Below are 24,562 nucleotides of genomic sequence, written 5' to 3'. Positions count from 1 at the left end.
TATATATATATATATATATATATATATATATATATATATATATATATATATTAATAGATAGATATTATATTTTGCTTTAATGTCAATTGATGTCTATTGATTAACATCAAATCCATCCGTTGACAAAAGTTTTAATTCTTTGTATGTTAAATGCCTTTTGTGTCAAAACACTTTATTTACCGGTAATCGGAAAAACACAAAATTTGCAATATTTAGTCTTAAAAAATGTTCAAAGTGGAATATTAGATGTTAAATAATTGAAGCCTTAATGTGGTAAATAATTCATAACAACATTGCTTTTGATTCATTATTATTTTTTGAGCAGTGACAGTTTAAATAAAATAAATCACACGATATATTCATTTTCTACCTTTTGTCACTTACAAGGTTGGAGGCTGGAGCCTCGTGAGGAACATGCAAACAACGCTTAAATCTTCAGATCTATCTGTCAATTATATGTTTTCATTATTTTTAGCGCAATTACACTTTTAAAGTAAAACAACTGGCTACATGGCAGCTTTGTGTTATTAGTGTCAATGTTGCAACATTTTCTCGTTACGTTACACCTGTTTGGTCGTTTATTCCACTTTGCAGCGGTTACATATACTGTAATATTGTGCATGGTAACTGGGATTTGTTATATAATGTATGTATTATATAATAATATACCAGTATATATTATATACTGTACATATAATATGTAAATATTACACGTTATATTTTACTATAGTAAATTTTTAGTCTACTTTATACCTGCGTTATCCTTTCCCTCCTTACACTTTCCATCCTTTGTAACTGAGGCAACTCAGTGGCCTAGTGGTTAGAGGGTCCGCCCTAAGATCGGTTCAAACCCTGGCTGAGTCATACCGAATACTATAAAAATGGGACCAATTACCTCTCTGCTTGGCACTCAGCATCAAGGGTTGGAATTGGGGGTTAAATCACTAAAAATGATTCCCGGGCGCGGCCACCGCTGTCGCCCACTGCTCTCCTCACATCTCAGGGGGTGAACAAGGGGATGGGTCAAATGCAGAGGACACATTTCACCACACCTAGTGTGTGTGTGACTATCATTGGTACTTTAACTTTATCTTTAAGCTACTGTGTGGAACAATTTCCCTTGTGGATCAATAAAGTTTAAGTGTAAATTTAATGTTTTTTTGTAATATTTTAAAAATGTGTCACGGGACATAAAACATTTTTTGAGCCGCAAATGGCCCCCCCGCCTGCACTTTGAACACCTCTGCATTAGTGGTACGCTTACCACAGATTGAGAATTCCTGCCATATTACATTTATCAAGATCTTTTTTTTTTTTTGGCACGCTACATCATGGTTAGTGGTTGGCTAACAAATTGTGACAACTGAGCACATCCAAAATGGCATGACTAGACTATTAGATCGAGCGAAACGATGAGCGCCACAGCAGATGACAATGAGGCGTTCTGACAACTTCATACGACAGCAGGGAAAGAAAAAAAATGCAGGAGCAACTTAGAGAAAGGACATTGTCAAGATACTTTCAATGCAAAGTGGTACATATGCACACATTAGTGGCTTATACAGAACACCTAGTCAATGAATTGTCACATGCATTCTATTAGTCCATTGTATTGCTTCTATTACTCCAGACACAGTGCTAGACTTTTTAGAGGTTAATCGACGAGAGGTTGCACGGTCAGTGACGCGTCGGCTTGGCTCAACGAGACGAGGGGCTACTGCAGCCTGAAGCTGAGCAGCAGAACTGGTGGGCATCCTCATCCTCCCCCTCCACTCTGGGAGGGGAGCGCACAGAGGACAGACGGAGGCGGACAGAAAAGCAGAGAGTGAAGACAAGTATGAGACACAAGCAAAGCAGAGGATGGTAGAAGCAACACATGGTGACAAATGGGCTCCATTGAAATCAATTAAGTATATAGTCATTTACATGCCAATGCCTATTAAAGCCTTTAGGTGGCAGTGTTGGAGCAGCATGCAGTGACATGTGTAAATATTGGAGGAAAACAGGGTCAGAGGTCACTCAGTCCCTTGCCTTGGAGTGGTGGTCAACTGAATGTGTTCAGGAGAATCACGCAATATACAGTAGAACCTCTACGCCTGAACATAATCAGATGTTTTCGGCTTTCAAAACACATTTTCTAATAGGAATGTTTAAGAAATTATTTCAACTTTGAAGTTAAATCATAAGGAAGAAGAATCTTGATTAACATCTTGAACCTTATTGAAAAATGTGATTCATATTCATCTCATTATGTGAATTAAAACTTTCATAAACACTTTATTGATTATTTAGCAATTTATTTATTTTGTTGTGTTAGTACAGGAAGTGAACAAACACGTGTAAGAAATTGGTCTGAAATGGAAAAGGGGTAGTTTTAAATAAGCTCGGCTTCTTCCATTTCTTTTTTGGACATGTTTGGAATTGGAAATATGCGATGCACCATACTGTAACTGTATGCATGTTTGAAATTAATTAAAACCATTAAATACATTAAATCAAATTAAAATCATAAATTCCAGGACACTTTTATAAAAAATTCAGGTGATGTTTATGCATAATTTTTATCTGTGTAATGATTAACTACGGAAATTAATTTAACGCAGTGTACTTAAAATACACAGCCAACAAAAATGCAGTTCAAGTGCGTTTCTAATGAGATATTTAGAAATAATGCAGTATCAATATTTAATGTAAAGATTTGCATTTAATATAAATAATCACGTATTAAAAAAAAGACTACATTGTCACTTCACTTCAATCAAAGATGTTCTATAGCCATGTGTTTTTATTCTATAATGTCCAGAGTTTTTATGAAAATGCAAAAAAAATAGTTAATCGGTCTAAGAAAAAAACAAAATGTTGATATCTCCTACTGCAGTGAAGCCAATGCTGTGTGCAACTTTACTCACAGTAATATTTTTCTAAGCAAACATTTTTTACAAGCACACCACTGGCTAGCTTATGATACCATTAGTGGTTTAACACAACACATTTGTTTGACAATTGCCTATATTTTAGTAAAAATGTTTACCAGCGCGAATAAAATGATTGGAGTATACGGCAGTCCCTCACCCGGTCTCGTCAACAAGTATGCGCAGGGAGCGCGTGCATAACATACAAAAGTAGTCCAAAAGTAGACTGCGAACAATTTGTAGTCATGTTGTTGTTATGATAAAATTCACATTCAGTGACAGCTAACGCTAGCTATCCAATTGTCTATTATTAGCTAACAACACCTAAAGCGAATATGTGTGCATGTGCTACGTATGTACGCAATTACGTACGAGACACCGTGAGAGGGCGGGATACAATGTGTAAAATACATTGAAAAGTTGGCGCCCTCTAGGCATCTGTGTAAATGTTCCAAACAGCCACTTTTATTAAACAAAACAAAATAAATGGGCAAAAACTTTGGAAATATAAATGTGATTTAGACACTATATCTTCAAAGATAAAGTATGGCTACAATAAAAACTTATATAATATGGTTATGTTAGAACTATGGTCGTAAATATGTCATGCTGATGGCGTTCGAAGCCATGATGCTAAATCAGCAATTATCTAAATGGGGTTTTGAATGGACGTGGCCGCAATACTGCTAAACTGAACTAAAACTACTACAAAAAACACATTGCCTTGCTGCAGCATGGAAGTTAAGTTAAAAAAAAAGAAAAAAGTATAAGAGCATCCATGAGGTAATTCAGTCCATTAAAGTAGAAACAAGCAAACACTTGCAGAGCACAACAACCAAGTGACTCGTTGCCATAATCATGTGGTCCTTTATACTGTAGTGGTTGTGGCTCTATACCGGGGGTCAGTAACCCGCATGCGTCTCCCTGGACCTCTTTCAGAGATGTGTGAAAATGGAAAAAGATGTACAAAAATTGTTTTTGTTTGTTTTAATATATTTTCTGTAGGACAACAAACATGACAAAAACCTTCTTAATCGTTAGAAATCCCACTGTTTATGTTATACGTGCTTCACTGATGAGAGTATTTGGCAAGCACCGTTTTGTCCTACTAATTTCAGCGATTCTTGAACTCATCGTAGTTGGTTTACATGTATAACTTTCTCTGATGCTGCCACAGAAAGACGTGTTTTATGCCACTCCTTCTTTGTGTCATTTTGTCCACCAAACGTTTTATGCTGTTCGTAGAAGAAGACAGCCTGCCGTTTCCTTTAACTTTGACACACACATCTATAACTTTAGCCATTCTGAGCCAGTAATTTCCAGAAGTTATCTCATCCTGTGAGAAGTCTCCATTTTACTAATGATTCCAATGTTGCAAAAATGTGTAGAATAGAAATTAAAATACAACATTTCTGTCAACGAAGATTTGCGTCAGCCTTTGATAGCAGGCTAATATAGACACTTACATCATGTGTTGTGTTGTGGGTCTGATTTTCTGTGTGTTGTGTCTGATCCTTCCCTCCCTCGTCCTGCAGTGAGTGCCGATGTGCTGGGCGATCACCGGCAGCACATGACTCCCTACACACCTGCAGCTCGTTTGGGCTAATCAGCCGGTTTCTTACGCCACACTCTCTTTCTCTCCAGTGCTGGATTATTCTCTTTGGCTTCAGCATCTCACGAGTGCTCCCAGAGATCTCCTGCCTCTCGCCACATGTTTATGCTCCCGTTTTAGAATCCTGCTTTTGTGAGTTTGGTGCCTTGTCGCCTTTTTTGTTGTACTTTTGCTCTCGCCTTTTTCCCATATTAATGGTGATTTTCTGTTTAGCCATCTTCTGTTGTCACTTTTCCCTTGAGGAATTTTCAGTTGATACCTTTTTGCTATATTCTTCGATGAACTGTGTTTTTGTTGTTACTTTGTTAATAAACCCTTTTTGTATCATACTCTGCTACTGGGTCCTGGACTCCTTGTCTAACCCCTGACACATTGTCTTCATTATAACACTTATATAATGCTTTTACAGTCATTTTGATAGTAGGCTAATATAGCAAATATAGACACATCATATGTTGCCTTCATTATAACACTTATATAAGACTTTTAAAGTCATTTTGATAGTAGGCTGAAATATCTAATATAGACACTTACATCATGTGTTGTCTTCATTATAACACTTATATAATGCTTTTTAAGTAATTTTGATAGTAGGCTAATTTGGCTAATATAGACACTTACATCATATGTTGCCTTCATTATAACACTTATATAATTATTTTACAGTCATTTTGATAGTAGGCTAATATAGCTAATATAGACACTTACATCATATGTTGCCTTCATTAGAACACTTATATAATGCTTTTACAGTCATTTTGATAGTAGGCTGATATAGCTAATATAGACACTTAAATCATGTGTTGTCTTCATTATAACACTTATATAAGACTTTTAAAGTCATTTTGATAGTAGGCTAATATAGACACTTACATCAGGTGTTGCCTTCATTATAACACTTATATAAGGCTTTTAATTTTTGCAGCTCCAAACAGACTTTTTCTTTGTATTTTTGGTCCAATATGGCTCTTTCAACATTTTGGGTTGCTGACCCCTGCCCTATAGAAACGCACACAGTGTTTATGCCAGGGGTTGGCCCTAGTCCTTCTTTTGAAATAAGTGTCACAAAAAAGGGGAGACGTCCAATACACACAAAAGTTCACTACTCATGTTTGCTGAATTGAGGCCCTGTGAGGTGCAGATTGCTTAGAAACATACCGTATTTTTCGGACTATAAATCGCAGTTTTTTTCATAGTTTGGCCGGGGGTGCGACTTATACTCAGGAGCGACTTATGTGTGAAATTATTAACACATTACCGTAAAATATCAAATAATATTATTTAGCTCATTCACGTAAGAGACTAGACGTATAGGATTTCATCCGATTTAGCGATTAGGAGTGACAGATTGTTTGGTAAACGTATAGCATGTTCTACATGTTATAGTTATTTGAATGACTCTTACCATAATATGTTACGTTAACATACCAGGCACGTTCTCAGTTGGTTATTTATGAGTCATACAACGTACACTTATTCAGCCTGTTGTTCACTATTCTTTATTTATTTTAAATTGCCTTTTAAATGTCTATTCTTGGTGTTGGGTTTTATCAAATAAATTTCCCCCAAAAAGGCAACTTATACTCCAGTGCGACTTATATATGTTTTTTTCCTTCTTTATTATGCATTTTCGGCCGGTGCGACTTATACTCCGGAGCGACTCATACTCCGAAAAATACGGTACTCTCCCCGAAACCTAATTTTAAAATTCGGAATTTTCCAAATTCAGTTCAAATGTAGAGGTTCCACTTTATAAAGGTAACTTCCTTGGATTTGGAGGTTGTGGACAGGCTTGTTGAAGGGGTTGAGGAGCCTCCTTACCTGCCCTGCTGCTGTAAGCTATGGTCAGTGGAAGGGCAGCAGTACTGATGGAGGCTGACGAAGCTGTGAACAGTCAGACTGCTGGAGAAGAGCGTGGCGAGGACAGTGCTGCCCGTTGTGGAAGGAGTGCTGGGAGCTGAGGTGGGCTGCCCTGACATGGCCGATGGCCGTACACTGATAGAAGAAGCAAAGATGAGAGGACACACACACAAGCACATACACACAAACATAGAAAAAGCAGAGACACAAAGAAGGTCAGCGACAAAGCAAAGACGAAAAGATGCGACATGAGAGAAGCAGCACATCAAGACATACATCATGTCGTTCAGCAGTATGGTTGCAGAACGAATGGCACATTTAAAAGGACGTGTGGCAATATAAAACCTGTGGATGTACTGTTATTAAAAAAATACAAAATGAAGGTCGTTCTGACAATGAGTCAGCCGAGCAGTTATTGAATGAAAAAATTCCCACAGAAACTCTTGAGTTTAATGGATTACATAAAGCTGGATCATTCAGGGTAAAAACATGAAACTCTCTTGAAAACTTTTGAAATGCATACAAAAAGTGCACCTCAAACACACAAGTCTCCCTCCACTTGTCCTCCATCCTGACAGGAATTAGCGATGTTCTGTGTGCTCATTGCAAGCGAGAAGTTAAAAAGGGAGCAGTGGTTGGAGATTAACATGCAAATGATTGGGCTCTGGCTGTGGCCAGCTGCTGCCAAGGGCACACAGTCCCCATCACTTAAGCAGAGAAGGCAGCAAAGAGACTCTACTTAGCTTGTGGAACGGGCATCTGTGTGAGACGCTTCCACCAAGCAGAATTGACTCTTTTGCGTCAGGCTAATAGCCGCATAAAGGGAATCACATTTTAGAAGGTATAGAAATTAAAACATTTTTTAAGGACATTTTGGTGATTTTGTGATGTGTTACAAGTTAAAAAAAAAACATCCGTCACAAAATCCCAAGCAGGTTTTTATTTTATGGGACAAGCGGTAGAAAATCGATGGATGGATGTAAAAATAATGCATTAGTAATTACAAATATACTTTTTTAAATTTTTTTTTACTTTCAGCTTTTCTCTGTCAGGGATCAGCACATTAAATCACTAGCATAAGTAGTTTTGCAACACTTTAAAATATACAACATAAAACACAAAAACAGATTCTCAAAATAAGAATGTAGTGTATGTACTATGTTAGATTAATTAAAAATAAGTAGTGGTGTCAAATGGCATTTAAAAAAAATAAATCAGATAAATCACATTTTGAAGTTGGATTAATCATGATTAATCCCAGGTTATTACTCACTTGCATAATTTAAATTACTTAAATTACATTTTTTTTAAAAAGTTTTACTTGAATGCACATCATTTATTTGTTCAAAACTTGGTAACAGTTTTAGCTCACTCATCTTTGCACTGACGTATGCATTGAGCCCATATATACAGTATATAACAGCCCGTGCTGCCTTTCAGGTAACCATCTGCGGTTACAGTAAAGGAGCATGTACTGTCAAAATCCTACTCAGTGGCCTAGTGGTTAGGGTATCTGCCCTGAGATCGGTACGTTGTGAGTTCAAACCCCGGCCGAGTCATACCAAAGACATAAAAATGGGACCTATTACCTCCCTGCTTGGCACTCAGCATCAAGGGTTGAAATTGGGGGTTAAATCACCAAAAATGATTCCCAGGCACGGCACCGCTGATGCTCACTGCTCCCCTCACCTCCTAGGGCGTGAACAAGGGGATGGGTCAAATGCAGAGGACAAATTTCACCACACCTAGTGTGTGTGTGACAATCATTGGTACTTTAACTTTAAGTTTAACAACATACATTACGTGATTAATCTCTGCATGTATGTGATCAGTGCAATACTTTTTTGTCAGTTAACATGTGTTAACTTGTCATTTTTGACAGCCTTAATAATAAGCATATAAGGTTAACTTCACATACAGTATGATGTACACTTACATGAAAATGCAATTGTATTAAGTTTTTAATATTATTAAAAATTTTTAAAAAAGAGTGCACTATAGATATTGGACAGATAATTATCGGGTTGACATGAGGAATTTTGTCATATTGATAAATACGATAACATTAAAAAATAGCTCAGATAACCAACAAAAAACTAAACGCTCCAATGAGGCGAAATAAGTAGGTTGATTAGGGTGAGCAAATCAAATGCTCCTTTTCACCTACGTGCCATGCTGTTGTAAACTTCCCCAGAGTTCACTGTAAACAAACATGGGACTTCATCAAAGTTTTAAAGGTAGCCTTTTCGGGTGCCATTTGCACCAAATGTTTTGCAAACATTCCACAATGAGGGAAAAACATTGCGCATCAACACATCCAACCTTATCAGACACCTGAAACGACGGCATTGCTACGTCAATTAAAAAAAAAAAGTCTACTGCTGTGAAAGAAGCTGCCCTAAAGTTCGCTGCAAAAAAAGACCCAAGACTTTTTACTATCGCCGCGCCGTTTGAAAAATTATATTTTTGGACAGATATTTTTGAAGATAACGTTTTTTTTTTAATCTACAGGATTATCAAATCCACCTTTGTTTGAGTCTTTTTTTTTACCTCCAGGTGAGCACAAACTACAGTTAAATCTACATTTTAAAAAATCATAGATGAAAATAAGTTATCGGTTCTTCGTTCTTGAAAGCCGGAGGCTATCTGTATCGGCATCGTAAAAAAATATATACATCATGCATCCCTAATTTGAAATCAAATTCACCAAGCTTTAATTATTAATACATATTACCAAGATGCAAATGAGGATGACAATATAGTAAATAGTCATAAAGACTCATAGGCCACAAATTTAGTACACCTGCCCTAAACTGGTTTGAGGAGATCCAATACTTTATAAAATCTATATCAACCTACAGAATGTAACACTCTAAATTATTCAACTCCATTTATGAATGTAATTTATCTGCAAAATATGTTTCAAGATAAAGTGACCATTTATATGTGTTGTATTGAACCATTTAAACTATCAGAGTTAAGGGTAGGATTTAGTGGTTTCACATACTTTTTAGTATACCCTTACTGTACTGTATATTTCACTTAACAAATTAAAAGAACAGAACATTTTGAAGTGAATCGATAGTAGAAGAAAAGAAACAGATTTATTTTAGAAGGTAGCTAAGGAAATGTCGGCTCAATTCAGACTCCCGAACAAAATATGAATGAGATGAAAGATAATGAAACTGGTATATTAAAGGCAATTAATGAAGCGTACACAAACCTCTTCACGCTGCATTTGTGCACTCCAAACCGTTTAACTTTCCACACAACTGGCAAGATAGTCCAGAACAATAGCAACCTTCCTCTGGATATCAGTCGGGGCTCGGCCGGTCTTTTCCTTCAGATTTAAAACTCCTTCCATCAATCCACAGAGCCTTATGAATGAACTTCAAGACATTCAAAAGTTTTGTTTCCATGTTTCCAGTCTTTCTTTGCATCGGATCTGCATCCGCCCAGATACATTCTTGGTAGTAGCGTCATGTTCGTAGCACAATCTAAGATAATTTGTTGATGCTGTCTCCTATTTAACATCAGCATAGCCATTAGAGATGTAAAATTTCAAATCTGTGCCAGTATTACAGCGGACTGTCAACTACACGATCGGTCCTTGCATGCGCGAAGACTACGTCACTTGCGTCAAATTGTTTTACGGTACTTATGATCGTGCCCGTTATCCCAGTTACCATGGTTTTCTCTTTTGTTATCTTTATTTGAATAAAAATATCTCATAAAAGATTACTTACAAACCAAAACAAACGTTAGTTAAGAATTCAGTATTTATTTTGAAACCGTACAGAAACCTGAACTATGTGCTCAGCAGCCTTAAATGGCAAAGAAATCAATGTTTTTGACGTTATCAAATACATAAATTCACAATACTGATCACGTAAAAGTAAATTTTTTGTTACATTACAGATATAGTTTTTGTTACACCACAGATATAGATTTAAGTTAAAGTGTGTTGTTTAATAAAAAAATATATTTAAAAAAAGAAAGCATGCAATGGGAGTCAATGGCACCCCCGTGCATCATTTATTGCACTGACAAAAAAGTAATTTTTTTAAATCTATCCCTTGTTCATGTTTGTATTCTTGTTCCATTTTACTCCTAGATAAGCTAATGTTTTTATACAAAACATTAAGAAAACATTTAAATATCACAGAATATGACACAGCAGAAGCTCCGTCGTAAAATATTGCAAGTCGAGGAAGTGACGTAGTCTACGCGCATGCGTGAACCCATCGTGACTTCTGGTACCGATTTTGTAGTGACACGGACATCAGGTAAATCAAGTTGTAAGGATCCGCAGATGGTTAGTATGACCTCATAGGTCAACCGGAAACGGAATTCATTTAACTGCGCTAAAATGAAATAAGCGCCCCCCAGTGTACGGTGGAGGAACTTGGCGTATTACCAATATTTGCATTAGAGAAAGTGCATGGACACTTAGACTTTACATGTAGATGTGAAAATACAAAAAACCGAACTATTTGAGAAATCAGACTAATTCAGTGCATGGAAACGTAATGATTGATTGATGACCAGCTTTTTTCTACCGATAGAAATGTGCTGTCTTGTTTCATTACCTGCTTATTTTCTCTTTCAAAGTGAGTGCCTTCCTGCACTGACTAGTCTTGTTTTAAAATGATAAATTGAAGGACTTGTATCTTTGTGAAATCTTCACTTTTGGCAGAAGTTGAAACGGAGCGTCTGTGTGGCTGTGTCACCATGCTGCACCCCCTATCATGCTTTGCCAGCATTTTCCATGGATAGAAGGTCATAGACTCCAGAGAGTTAAATTGATTTTTTTTGTTGGTTTATTGGATACTACTGCAATTTTAAACACTTTGCACATAAATTAAATATACAATGGAGGTTAAATAACTTTGAACTATATACAGTGCTGCAACAAATGTAACAATGCTCCATTTTTGTTTGGCTCTGTAAAATAATTAATTGATTAATGTAACACTAGGTTTATTATTATACTAGTGTGATAGCACACTAGAAGGTGTTTTGAATTTAAAATTTACTTCAATTGAGTGCGCAATAAAAACATGACAAACCATCTCTATGGACATTCTCATTCATCCAGGTCATTGTGTTCTCAGGGCATTCAACCGATCACAACTGCACTGTTCTGTTTGTCTTAGAAGATGCTTCGCCTCAAATCCGAGTATTCTTCATCAGTTCATGCTTCTAGACTTAGATTGGTCAGATCTAGTAAGAGCATTTTTGCCCAGGCTCAACAACTGTATACTACAATATGGATCAAAACTCATATCCCGATATAGTTAGGCCTGTAAACTAACCCATAAATGGAAATATCCATTGACGTAACTAAATATTTCCACCATGCCTTGTTTTTACATTTTTGGGAGTGATGGGGATCCCAAATACACAAAAACAGGTACCAACAAGTAAGAAAAGTAGGCTTTGCATAATAGGATCCCAACCTAAGAAGTGTTTTGAGATAATAAAAAAAAAGCCTTGAAAATAATATAAGTAAAGTCAAATATAATCTCCTATCTTCTTTAAAAAAAAACATTGAGTGACGCTCAATTATTTAGCTAACAAAAACACAAAAGAACAAAATGTGAAATAAAGTGCCCTGGTTTAAGAGGACATGTTTAAATGTCAGTAGCAACATGAAAATCATCGACCTTTAACAATTGTGTTTTTATAGGTAAACATTATTATAGGACATTCACACAAAGATTTTAGCCAATAACACCAACAGGCTGTGTTCTAAAAAATTACTTTTAAAAAGTAATTAATTATAGTTACTCATTACTTTACCAAAAATGTAATTGAATTACTAACTGAATTACTCCTTAATACATGTAGTTAATCACTAGGGAAAATAAATAATGTGTTACCTAAAAAATAAACTTGAAATATCTGGCATAAAGCAGTTAAGATAAGTTTCTTTATGCGCGTGTGCCCTATAAAAGCCAGTGCCAAGTGACGTGTGACGTCAGCTAGTCCACTCAGTAGTCTGACTTTGAGATGTTTTCATCTTAGCAGGCTAGCAGCGGCAGTTTGTCAGCTCTGAGGGCAGCTCTTTTGAATCGTTCACTGGTGTGTGTTACCTTTGTTTAATAAATAGATTGAATGTCTGTATGTTCTTGTCAACAAATGGCGTATTATTTGAATGGCAAGTTTGTCACTTCTATCAATGATTTGTTGTTCAATATTCCCTCCGACCTGCGTAGTTACAAGCGCGCAGGGCAGTTTGTATCAAGTGGTGGTGAAAAAACGTCAAAAAGGTATGTTAGCAGGAAGTACTTCAGCAGAGCGAGAGTACTACATCGTATACTCATGTTGGTGGAGCGTTTCTTTGCTGATCGTCGATTATGAAGTTGTAGTTAAAATTTGACTATACACAGTACTAGGTAGGTACTTTAACACTATGGGATAAGGAAAATCACACAGAAATTACAAGCCTTGAAATGACAAGATATGTTCTCTGTAGGAGGATAAAGGAACATGTTTGAGCGAATGAACCTGTGGACCTACTCAATATTTTGTAGTGGAGGAGCTGTTTGTTATGTAAGTCTGAGCTGTGCTTGCACACATATTTGTGTTTCACCAGCAGCTACCTCCTTCTAAATCGTCCCCATTGTGAATCAAGGCTAGAATTTATCAGTGCCTTAAAACGTTCATATCATGATTTTTTTTCCATTTTTAATCCACTTAAATTTGGTCTACATAATATGTAATGATGGTTCTTTAGTTAAAAAAAAAAAGCATAGATTTTGCTGTAAAGACATATCTTTAAAGGCCTACTGAAATTAGATTTTCTTATTTAAAACGGGGGTAGCAGGTCCATTCTATGTGTCATACTTGATAATTTCGTGATATTGCCATATTTTTGCTGAAAGGATTTAGTTGAGAACATCGACGATAAAGTTTGCAACTTTTGGTCACTGATAAAAAAGCCTTGCCTGTATCGGAAGTAGCGTGACGTCACAGGTTGTGGAGCTCCTCACATCCGCACATTGTTTACAATCATGGCCACCAGCAGCGAGAGCGATTCGGACCGAGAAAGTGACGATTACCCCATTAATTTGAGTGAGGATGAAAGATTTGTGGATGAGGAAAGTGAGAGTGAAGGATTAGAGGGCAGTGGAAGCGATTCAAATAGGGAAAATGCTGTGAGAGGCGGGTGGGACCTGATATTCAGCTGGGAATGACTAAAACAGTAAATAAACACAAGACATATATATACTCTATTAGCCACAACACAACCAGGCTTATATTTAATATGCCACAAATTAATCCTGCATAACAAACACCTCCCCCCTCCCGTCCATATAACCCACCAATACAAATCAAACACCCGCACAACACACTCAATCCCAAAGCCCAAAGTACCGTTCACCTCCGCAAAGTTCTTGCAGCACATATATTTCCCCAAAGTTACGTACGTGACATCCACATAGCGGCACGCACGTACGGGCAAGCGATCAAATGTTTGGAAGTCGCAGCTGTGTACTCATGGTAGCGCGTATCCAACTCAAAGTCCTCCTGGTAAGAGTCTCTGTTGTCCCAGTTCTCCACAGGCCAATGTGTATCCAACTCAAAGTCCTCCTGGTAAGAGTCTCTGTTGTCCCAGTTCCCCACAGGCCAATGGTAAAGCTTGACTGTCGTCGTTCGGGAATGTAAGCAATGAAACACCGGCTACGACATAGCCGCTACGTGTTTGTGTTGTTGCAGCCGGCCGCTAATACACCGCTTCCCAACTACAGCTTTCTTCTTTGCTGTCTTCATTGTTCATTAAACAAATTGCAAAAGATTCACCAACACAGATGTCCACAATACGGTGGAATTTTGCGATGAAAACAAACGACTTAATAGCTGGCCACAATGGTGTCCCAAAATGTCCGCTACAATTCGTGACGTCACACGCAAACATCATCATACCGAGATGTTTTCAGCAGGATATTATATATATATATATATATATTTGCATGTGTTGCAATGTTAAGATTTCATCATTGATATATAAACTATCAGACTGCGTGGTCGGTAGTAGTGGGTTTCAGTAGGCCTTTATGACACTTTCTGGCTGCCTCTAAAAACAGTTTGTTTTGAGAGGTGGAGTTCAGTGGCGGGCCGTGCGTTTCCCACCTAGGCTTTCAGTGATGTCCAACTTCAAAGATTACCTCTCAAAATACCATAATTTAATAATTTGGCCGACATCGTCACACAAGATGTAGTTTCTCTTTAAATATCATTTTTGAAAATAGCCAGGCAAATATATACCTGCCACCTAATCAACGTTTTGTTCTCCTTCTCTGCTATCCCGGTCTGGCTATGGCGCAACACTTTGAAATAAATTAAAACTAAATTGAAACTTGTGAATGGATACTCACTTTGGAATGACAAGTGTGTATCAAATCACAGTCTCGTTAAAAGGCTACTTTGATAGGCTACTGTCAACAGCTTGTAATCTGATTGGCTATCGCAACTGTCTCTCAATTCTATGTGTTCTCAAATTCATCCGCTAACAGTCCCGATGAGTATCCAATCACAGGACGCGTAAATGTCACGTTCAAACTGAAGCCAGCTAGAAAGCCTTACTGACAACAACTCGTGATCGCAACTTTTCCCGATCGCTTACAGCGCACGGACGCCAGCATTGTTGATTCTGAAGACCTCTGGCAGATTTGGTACAGCATGGCAACATAAGCTAGCTGAAATCTGATTGGATACAAATTAAAACTAAAAACAACAGCACTGAAAGGAGCATAATATGACATGAAGAGAATATTAATACTTTTAGACATTTAGGGAAAGTAAATTAGAAAATAATTTTATCTTTAATTATGATCGTGATTTCTGGTTATGTTAGGCCAGCAGAGAAGGCATTGCTGGCCCTGACGGCACACCACTGGTTAGATGCAAATGGCCCCCTCCTTACCACGCGCTCTCACGCTGACTTGACTTTTGTCCCCGCCCCGGCAGCCTTGCTTGTTAGTTATTTTTGTTTTGCTAAGACGGTATGGAATATGGACATCGGTGATCACCACCAGCCATCTAATTTGTACTTGACTTTCACCACAACACAGCATCCCAGATGATATAGCGAGACCAGAGGCTCACTGCGTTTTGTTGTCGGCTGAAGGCGGAGACGACACGGCGAACAGAAAAAGGAAGCCTGGCTGCAAATGTAGTATAATACGCTGGCTAAGGTTAAACTTCTACCGAGTTTTTATTTCTCCAATGCTAAATCCTGGATGTATACAAGGAATACTTTTACTGCTGCTGCTTTGAACACTTATAAGCAATAGAGGCTCGAGCCGGCTATATAATCAGCCAGTGATTCTCAAACTGTAGTACGTGTACTACTAGTGCTACGTGGGCTTCATTTAGTAGTACGCCAAAGAATGACTTGATTAAAGTACAGTGTTTTATTTTCCTATATTCAAACACAATGTTACTGTTTAAACTGTGTGTAATGTTGCAGTAGCCAAATATATAAAATATACTTGTTAAATAAAACCTCTGCCTTGTTGTAAGGAATACTTAGGCCTACTACGCTATTGTATTGTAGTGTTGGTCATTATGGTGATATTTGGAGAGCCAAGTGTTTTCTGAGGTGGTACTTGGTGAAAAAAGTTTGAGAACCACCGCAGTAAAATACACGCTAAGAGCTACATTGCGAACGTATTAACGGATTATATTACCAACTGGTCCATTGCAAAACACTGCAGACACTAGGATTGTCCTGATACCGATATTTTGGTACCGGTACCAAAATGTGTTTCATATTTTTCGATACTTTTCAATATAAAGGGGACCACAAAATTTTTTTATTATTGGCCTTATTTTAACATTAAAGGCCTACTGAAATGATTTTTTTTTATTTAAACGGGGATAGCAGATCCATTCTATGTGTCATACTTGATCATTTTGCGATATTGCCATATTTTGCTGAAAGGATTTAGTAGAGAACATCGACGATAAAATTCGCAACTTTTGGTCGCTGATAAAAAAAGCCCTGCCTGTACCGGAAGTAGCGTGACGTCGCAGGTTGAAAGGCTCCTCACATTTCCCCATTGTTTTCAATGCAGCGAGAGCGATTCGGACCGAGAAAGCGACGATTTCCCCATTAATTTGAGCCAGGATGAAAGATTTGTGGATGAGGAACGTGAGAGTGAAGGATTAGAGTGCAGTGCAGGACGTATCTTTTTTCGCTCTGACCGTAACTTAGGTACAAGGGCTCATTGGATTCCACACTCTCTCCTTTTTCTATTGTGGATCACGGATTTGTATTTTAAACCACCTCGGATACTATATCCTCTTGAAAATGAGAGTCGAGAACGCGAAATGGACATTCACAGTGACTTTTATCTCCACGACAATACATCGGCGAAACACTTTAGCTACAGAGCTAACGTGATAGCATCGGGCTTAACTGCATATAGAAACAAAATAAATAAGCCCCTAGACAGAAAATCAACAATACTATTAAACCCTGGGCCTGTAACAACACGGTTAATGCTTTCCAGCCTGGCGAAGCTTAACAATGCTGTTGCTAACGACGCCATTGAAGCTAACTTAGCTACGGGACCTCGTCAGAGCTATGCTAAAAACATTAGCTATCCACCTACGCCAGCCCTCATCTGCTCATCAACACCCGTGCTCACCTGCGTTCCAGCAATCGACGGTGCGACGAAGGACTTCACCCGATCACCGATGTGGTCGGCGGCTAGCGTCGCATAGCGCGTCTGCTATCCAAATCAAAGTCCTCCTGCTTGTGTTGCTGCAGCCAGCCGCTAATACACCGATCCCACCTACAGCTTTCTTCTTTGCAGTCTTCATTGTTCATTAAACAAATTGCAAAAGATTCACCAACACAGATGTCCAGAATACTGTGGAATTTTGCGATGAAAACAGAGCTTTTTGTATTGGATACAATGGGTCCGAATACTTCCGTTTCAACCATTGACGTCACGCGCAAACGTCATCATATCTAGACATTTTAAACCGGAAGTTCCCTGGGGAATTTAAAATTGCAGTTAACCCGGCCGTATTGGCATGTGTTGCAATGTTAAGATTTCATCATTGATATATAAACTATCAGACTGCGTGGTCGGTAGTAGTGGGTTTCAGTAGGCCTTTAAATCTTATGATACATTAAAAATATGTTTCTTATTGCAATCAATAAATAATTTTGTCATAAAATAAGATAGTGAACATTCTAGGCAACTACCCTTAGTAGTAAGAAAGAAAACAAAGGCTCCTAATATGGCTGCTGACGTATGCAGTCACATATAGTGTCATTTCCCATTCTATTGTTTTGTATAAATTGTGAGGGACAAGCGGTAGAAAATGTATTATTAAACTACTTGTTCATTTACTGTTAATATCTGCTTACTTTCTGTTTTAACATGTTTCATCTACACTCCTGTTAAAATGTAATAAGCGCTCATTCCTTTGTTGTTTGGATACTTAACAATAGTTTTAGGTGATACTACGCATTTTGGTATGAATCCAATACCAAGTAGTTACACGATCATACATTGGTAATACCTAAAGTTCTTCTGTGTCCAAAGACGTATTTCCAGACTTGGAATGACAAAATATTTTAATCACTGTATTATCGACTAGATACGGCTCTTGCACTTGGTATCGTTACAATCGATGTATGTATAGATCCACTCATTTGTTTACATTGAGGAGCGACAGCTTGCTGTTAGCAGTGAGCTATTGTATCCTCCTACGGTGTGTAGTGTAGCATGTTTAGCTATTCCTCTTCCTGTAGGGATGATACTTGTAAGAAACTTACTTTATTTGTTGCCATGGAAGTAAGGCTGGGCGATATATCGAATATACTCGATATATTGCGGGTTTGCCTCTGTGCGATATAGAAAATGACTATATCGTGATATTCGAGTTTACGTTCTCACGCAGTTGCTTTTAGCTGCGGGCATTACACTACATGCGTTTCTCACTCTTTCTTGTCTCTCCTTCTCACAGAGACATAAAACAAGTGCACCTTCTTACTTATGTCACATATTGTCGCGCGCGCAACGTCATACGCTCTCGCCGAGCAGAGAGGTATCGACATGGGTAACGTTAGCTGTGATGCTAGCGGTGCGGTGCGAGTGGTAATACGAGAGAAATAAGGTGCAAATCTGGTAACAAATGAAGGAAGAAGAATTAATTGCCAAGAAAAACAGCACGGGGTCCATCGTCTGGCGGTGGTTTGGCTTCAAGCGGAAATATGTTGAACAGACAACCGTTCAATGTCTAGTATGCGGCAAAACCGTTGCTACAAAAAGTAGCACCACTGCTAATGTGTAGCCTCACTTGAAAAGTCACCCGCTAGAGAATGAAGAGTGCTTGAAACTGCATGTCAACATCTCCGTTTGGTGCCACACCCACAAAATGCCCAAGCCACCATTTCCACATCAACACCGTATGAAAAAAATAGTCAACAACAGAAGGAGATAACGTCCGTAGTAACCACCGCTACCACATAGCGAAGGACATACACTATTTGATTTCCTATTATGCAGCTCATTTTTATTTGACAGTTATTAAAATATCTTGTGTGACATCATGCACAAAAGTGTACTTTATTTGTTTTAAACTATGTAGTGGCGTTCTGTACAAAAAGTGCACTTTAATTTAGTGTTGTTTTGATATGTCATCTTAGTGACATCATGCACAAAAGTGCACTAATAGCTTGTTTTAAAATGTCTCTGACAATCTTGCACTTTCTGTTTTGAAATGACATGAATGTTTGTGCCACTGCTTAATAACTGTTTGATAAATACAGTTCTGGTAAATTGACTTAGTTGTGATTTCCCTCTCTGCATGAAAGTTTAAAATGAGCACATATTAATGCAGTATGAACAAGAATATTTTAATGTAGACACATAGAATCATCATAATGGTGTGATTATATGCATCAACTGTTAATTCAAGGCTAAGGCAAAATATCGAGATATATATTGTGTATCATGACATGGCCTAAAAATATTGAGATATTAATAAAAGGTCATATCGCCCAGCCCTACATCGAAGCAAAGATTAGTGATTTAGAAGTAGCTTAAACACTGTCAACTGCGGATGCCTGTTAGCATACTTGCCAACCTTGAGACCTCCAATATCGGGAGGTGGGGGGTAGGGGGTGGGGGGGGCGTGGTTATTTACAGCTAGAATTCACCAACTCGAGTATTTCATATATATTTCATATATATATATATATGTATGAAATACTTGACTTTCAGTGAATTCTAGCTATATATATATATATATACATATATATATATATATTTATTTATTTTATTTACATAAAAGAAATACTTGAATTTCAGTGTTCCCGTGGCTATCCATTAGATGGCAGTATTGTCCTGTTTAACTTCTCCGTTCATGATGAGTATATCATTTCGGCCCCCGTGTTCAATGGAGAAGTCTGTTCTACACATTTACAGGCAACATACACCTTCCCCTTCGAACTGTCCTGGATGAACTGAAATTCTTGTTTCCATTCGTTTGAATTCGTTAGGCAAGCTGTTTATATTGTGGGAAAGCGGACGTGAGAACAGGCTGTCCCCACTCAGTCTCAGGTCCGCATTGAGCTGGAGGGGGCGTGGCCTCCAGTTCCGGCTGAATACCGGGAGTTTGTCGGGACAAAATCTCTGCCGGGAGGTTGTCGGGAGAGGCGCTGAATACCGGGATTCTCCCGCTAAAAACGGGAGGGTTGGCAAGTATGCTGTTAGCCACCTGCTAGCTAGCTATGTTTTAAAGCATCTCCTGTAGATCGGCGCTTCAGTGTTTATAGCTTCACCTTTATCGTTTGTTTTTAAGCCAAAATGCATCCAGTCTGCCTATTATGTCTCCACACCATGTCTGCTTTTAAGTTCTTCGTACGTTTACGTTGCCGAACATGCGCCTCTGCTTCACAATGTCACAACGGGATGACGGCGTGCCGTAAAGTCCATAAAGAAAAAAATAGTACCGGTACTTCTCAGAGGCAGTATAGTACCATTTTTAATTCATTAGTACTGGTATATCGTACAAACCTCATAGACACTGATCCAATTGAAAGTAGTTTTTAAGAAAATCTTTATTTTGCTGGAAGACAGTGACACGACTTACATTAGAAGGTTAAGCCATAGGGCTGCGAATCTTTGGGTGTCCAACGATTCGATTCAATATCGATTTTTGGGGTCACGATTCGATTATAAATCTTTTTTTTTTTCGATTCAAAAACGATATTTTTCCGATTCAAAACGATTCTCTATTCATTCAATACATAGGATTTCAGCAGGATCTACCCCAGTCTGCTGACATGCAAGCAGAGTAGTAGATTTTTGTAAAAAGCTTTTATAATTGTAAAGGACAATGTTTTATCAACTGATTGCAATAATGTAAATTTGTTTTAACTATTAAATGAACCAAAAATATGACTTATTTTATCTTTGTGAGCATATTGGACACAGTGTGTTGTCAAGCTTATGAGATGCGATGCAAGTGTAAGCCACTGTGACACTATTGTTCATTTTTATTAATTTTTTTTATAAATGTCTAATGAAAATGTCAATGAGGGATTTTTAATCACTGCTATGTTGAAATTGTAACTAATATTGATACTGTTGTTGATAATATTCATTTTTGTTTCACTACTTTTGGATTGTTCTGTGTCGTGTTTGTGTGTCCCCTCAATTGCTCTGTTTATTGCTGTTCTGAGTATTGCTGGGTCGGGTTTGGTTTTGGAATTGGATTGCATTGTTATGGTATTGTTGTGTATTGTTTTGTTGGATTGATTAATTTAAAAAAATAAAAAAATAAAATAAAATAATAAATTAAACTTTTTTTTTATTTTTTTTATTGATTTTTGAAAAATGAGAATCGATACTGAATAGTACAACGTGAGAATGGCGATTTGAATTCTAATCGATTTTTTCCCCCACCCCTATTAAGTCAGCTACATAACAAATCGAGCTATAAAAACTGACGTATCATTCACACATTTCTAACCTACTGTTATCACTTAGTTTCATTGACTCCTCCATTGCCGTCAATAGGAGACATCCAGCCCGCGATTAAAAGTGTGTTTTCGTAAAGTCCATCTTTATGTAAAAGTTTGAGGATGAAGCAAGACTCTTGTAACCTGACTCTTGCCAGATCCTTGTAGTTCACTGAGCTCCACACAAGGATCTGGGACTTCTCAACAGGAGATGTATTTCAGAAGGCGGGGCCTTGTAAAAAAATCATTGTATGTGATTGGATAAACCACTTGTCCGTTATCTTGAATGACGTGCTACTTCAACCCCTCACATCGAAATCAACTTGTGACGCTGATGAGAGCGACACAGGGAAATCCAAAACAGAACAGCCGACATATTGGATAACGACAGAGTGAAAAGTTAGATAACTTTTACTCAAACAACGCAGTAATGTCAGTAAACGATCAATGTTCGACAAAACAGTTGCAATAGCAGAATCAATGTCAGCACACGACTCCTCGCTGCGTGCCGCCATTGTTGTTTGAATCAAACAGTCGCCTCGGCGCTACGTCACATCTATGAAATCCCGCCCGGCGATCCTGATTGGTTCATTATTTTTTGCTATCTTGAAGGAGTTTGCATTGCCCTCGATCCCAGATCCTTGTGTGGAGCTCAGCGAACTACAAGGATCTGGCGAGAGTCAGGTTAGGACTCTTCTTTGCAGACACTCAAAGCGACTTCTTCACAGTTGAAGGCACATTGCCACAAATTATAAAAGTTAAAAAAGTAAGGCACTTTTTTTACTTCAAATGAGGCTGATAGTTTGTGTAGTGACGTGTGCTGCTTAAAGCAACCAAACAACAGAGTTTTTTTCCTTTGTTGGATTTCATCGTGGACATGATGTTTTAGCACAGCTTGCCTTTAGGGTGGAAACTATTGATTATTTTGAAAGTTGATTAGTCAACAATTATCTTAACGATTAGTCGACTAATCAGATAATGAAAGCGTACACATTTTTTATTGCTCTAATTTTTCCATTGACTTCAAAATGCAGGTCAAGTTATTTTAGGCATGTGCGTACGAACAACAAATATGACTAATTCATTCATAAATATTTATACTGTAACTGCGCTGCTCATTCAGCTGTTACAAAAATTAAAATGACTAATAAAAGGAAAAATCTAACTTCCTCAAAAATAAAATAATTTTGTGATTTTTAAAAAGCGACAGCACGGTAGAAGAGGGGTTAGTGCATCTGCCTCACAATACGAAGGTCCTGAGTAGTCCTGAGTTCAATCCCGGGCTCGGGATCTTTCTGTGTGGAGTTTGCATGTTCTCCCCGTGACTGCGTGGGTTCTCTCTGGGTACTCCGGCTTCCTCCCACCTCCAAAGACATGCACCTGGGGATAGGTTGATTGGTAACACTAAATTGGCCCTAGTGTGTGAATGTGAGTGTGAATGTTGTCTGTCTATCTGTGTTGGCCCTGTGATGAGGTGGCGACTTGTCCAGGGTGTACCCCGCCTTCCGCCCGAATGCAGCAGAGATAGGCTCCAGCGACCCCCCGCGACCCCAAAAAGGGACAAGCGGTAGAAAATGGATGGATGTTTAAAAAGCTGCACACTGTATATTGACTATTGATTAACTCCTGGCAGTTTTAGCACTCTAATAGACTCAGTGTGTATAATTCTATCTTTGATTCATTCTTAAAATGTTGGCTACTTAACAGATTGTATGTTTAATCTTAAGACACCTCCGCATTGGTGCCTGTCAGTCTGTCTCTGTGTGTTTGCGCGTGAGCGCGTTGTTAAAGTTCCTTTTTTTTCGGCATTGCAAATTGACGCTGCTTTAAAACGTACTTGAATTTATGCAGAAAAGGTTTAGCTGGCTGACTTTGGCTAAAATGATGGTTAAAGTTATTTTTCACACAACTTTGTCTCACTCTTGTTAGCTCGCTAGCAATGTAGAAGTTAACACTCTTACCGAGGTTGAGACCGCATCCTCCCTCCAGACGTCTGACATCTTGTGTCTGCTTTAAATGCTTGTGTATCAAGGATGTACAGCGTATCAAGGATGTACAGCCATATAAACAAGGTCCGCTTCGCAAAATGAGCAACGTTTTTTTTTAACAAGAATAAGGAAACATCTTTAAACATTACATGTTATCACTGGCTTTTTGCGGAAAAACACGAGCGATGACGTCATGACTATTGTCAACAAATATAATTGTCGGCAACAAATTTTATCGTCGACAATGTCGACTAATCGTTGCAGCCCTACTGGTCTTACATACCTTAAAAATGTCTGACTCGCGTAAAGATGTTTGGGTACATTTCTACCATATATGGACAATCGGCTGACGTCACTCTTGGGGCAAATTCCAAACGGCTCGTTTTGAGGAAGTCTGAAAGAAGGCAAGATTGTTTTATAAATATCTCTGCAATACCTCCACGGTTTGATTTCAAATTTTCAGGACTTATGCAGATCCCAAATACTCATAAGCAGGTACCAAAAGATAGGAAACGTTGGTTTTGCGTGATAGGGCCCCTTTAAAACCACATACATGAGCAATGTTCCCTCTAATTTTTCATGTGTGTGAGCAAACGCAAAAACTCCCTGAGCATTCAGTGGAGCCCATGTGAGCAACATCAGACGTGCACACTGTGGCTACACCAGCAGCAAACCTGTCCCAAACCTGACTAAATAACAAGTTCAATCTCCATCCATCCATCCATTTTCTACCGCTTGTCCCTTTCGGGGTCGCTCGAGCCTATCTCAGCTGCATTCGGGCGAAAGGCGGGGTACACCCTGGACAAGTCCCCACCTCATCGCAGGGCCAACACAGATAGACAGACAACATTCTCTTATTATTATAATCAAATGACAGCAGTCATTTCCATTTCTAATATAAGTGTTTAGGCCCACTTACAATGACAATAACAAAAAATATTGTTTTTCATGAACTGTGAACTTGTATTGTTTGTCTGGGTGGAGGTCCTGCTTTGGAAATAATTTGTACCCCTTTCAGACATTGCATTTAGTTCCCATTAAAACATTCACATGTTGCACAATGAGATGTAAGCAGGGGATCATGTGTACATTCCTGCAACTTCCTGTTTATAAAAAATATATTTTTATTAGTATTTATTTAATATACTAACAGCATTTCATGATTAATATGTATAAATGAAGATTCCTAATAAATGAC

At 38.1% G+C, this 24,562-nt stretch overlaps 1 protein-coding gene across 5 annotated transcripts in view; it reads right to left on the bottom strand.

The window, feature by feature from the left end:
- Window positions 1–24,562, bottom strand: part of iqsec2b (IQ motif and Sec7 domain ArfGEF 2b) — a 71,890-nt gene that overhangs the window by 21,685 nt on the left and 25,643 nt on the right. For 2 of the 5 annotated variants that reach the window (XM_062053455.1, XM_062053461.1), the window contains exon 2: window positions 6,346–6,519. The exons of 1 other annotated variant lie outside the window; for it this stretch is intronic. In XM_062053455.1, coding sequence (XP_061909439.1) covers window positions 6,346–6,519 — 174 coding nt within the window. Of the gene's footprint in view, window positions 1–4,378; window positions 4,399–6,345; window positions 6,520–23,647; window positions 23,759–24,562 lie in introns of those variants that run through there. 2 more of the 5 variants (XM_062053456.1, XM_062053458.1) reach the window with 2 other exon arrangements.

The sequence above is a fragment of the Entelurus aequoreus genome, linkage group LG07 (genome assembly GCF_033978785.1).
Source record: "Entelurus aequoreus isolate RoL-2023_Sb linkage group LG07, RoL_Eaeq_v1.1, whole genome shotgun sequence".
NCBI lineage: Eukaryota > Metazoa > Chordata > Actinopteri > Syngnathiformes > Syngnathidae > Entelurus > Entelurus aequoreus.
The sequence above is the reverse complement of the archived record's forward strand: the minus strand, read 5'-3'. Positions and strand labels throughout refer to the sequence as shown.